The 1,362-nt window shown below is 27.2% G+C and overlaps 1 protein-coding gene across 1 annotated transcript in view; it reads left to right on the top strand.

Annotated features, from left to right (window-relative positions):
• The window catches only part of LOC102677882 (neurobeachin), a 240,681-nt gene that overhangs the window by 150,961 nt on the left and 88,358 nt on the right, over positions 1 to 1,362 (top strand). Inside the window, exon 27 of the mRNA XM_031509250.1 lies at positions 214 to 385. Coding sequence (XP_031365110.1) covers positions 214 to 385 — 172 coding nt within the window. The remainder of the gene's footprint in view (positions 1 to 213; positions 386 to 1,362) is intronic.

The raw sequence follows: 1,362 nt of genomic DNA, 5'->3' as shown, positions 1-1,362 counted from the left end.
TACACGATGATATCTCGGGAACCGGAAGTCGTATCGAGATAAATCAAAAAGCATTTTAAAGGGGAAGGTTTGCGCTTCGTATGATGTTTTATTCATTGATTAAAAATTAGTACTTTCGGAGTTATAGCGGTTCAAATTTTTCTTAATTTTAATAGAATTGAGAGAATTTTAATAATATATATTTTCATGAAAATCTATTTTTTTCCATTCTAGGAAGAAACCAAGCAGGCCCAGTTTCTGTCCCTCGCTATAGTTTACTTCATCTCTGTACTGATGGTATCAAAATATCGTGATATATTGGAACCACCAATATCCCAACGTCCACCAAGTCCAATTCAAACAATACAGACTAATGGTGCTAGTTTAAGACCAGGTAGCCCTTCAGGTAAGATATTCATTATGTTAAACAATTTTTTCACACTATAAATAGATACAAAATTTAATGAAATTCAATTGATATAAATAAATGACTGATTAATATTTAATAAGAGAGGAATTCTATCTTAATATGATTTTATCCAGGAGCATTGTTTTCATGATAAGTTTTTAATGTGTAATGTGTTCATTGTATAATTTAATTAATCTGAATATTAAAATAATTAATATTTTATGTAACCAGATTACACAGCAAATATCATAGTAACTTCAATTTGTGGGGATGAATGTACTCGCGGCCATTTACAGGGAATTTAAAGAAATAATTATTCAAATTTATAATTTTATTATACGTAAAAAATACGTTTATTCATTAGTTCTCAATCAAACTTTATATGAAAAATATTTTGTTTAAAAATAATAATATCAAATCATTACTTCAAAACTCTTACATGTCAGATATGCATTATCATATTTTTCTCAATATTGTGTTCACATTTTATCAAATAACAAAAGTAATTTTTTTCTGTACAGTAAACGAGATATAACATTAGAGCATGATTATTATTGTCAACGATTAAAGGAGCATGTTTCTTATATATATACAACGCAAAAAAGGAAAAAATTGCATTTTCTTTTCATATTTAAAATTGAAATTAAATTAAAAAAAATATTCAATAGAAACGAAGCTATCCGAAAACTTAATTGATAATAATTTTAGCAAATATTTTACAATGAAATTGATGTGATTGGACCGTTAGAAGATTAAATGATAATCTTACGAATGACACGAGTATATTTTAGCTGCTATGAAACACTATGCACTTTAACTGTGTAGCGACAAATCGAATAGCACATTTACACTGAATAGAACGCATGTCCAATTGCACCGTGTGAATTATTTTTTCTATGTATCTGACAGTGAGAGTTTTGATGTTTGTCGAATGCATTAGCACTTTTTTTTTGTTCTTTAATTTAGACATATTT

The sequence above is a fragment of the Apis dorsata genome, unplaced genomic scaffold, assembly GCF_000469605.1.
Source record: "Apis dorsata unplaced genomic scaffold, Apis dorsata 1.3 scaffold_133, whole genome shotgun sequence".
Classification (NCBI taxonomy): Eukaryota; Metazoa; Arthropoda; class Insecta; order Hymenoptera; family Apidae; genus Apis; species Apis dorsata.
This window is presented reverse-complemented; position numbering and strand designations above follow the sequence as displayed.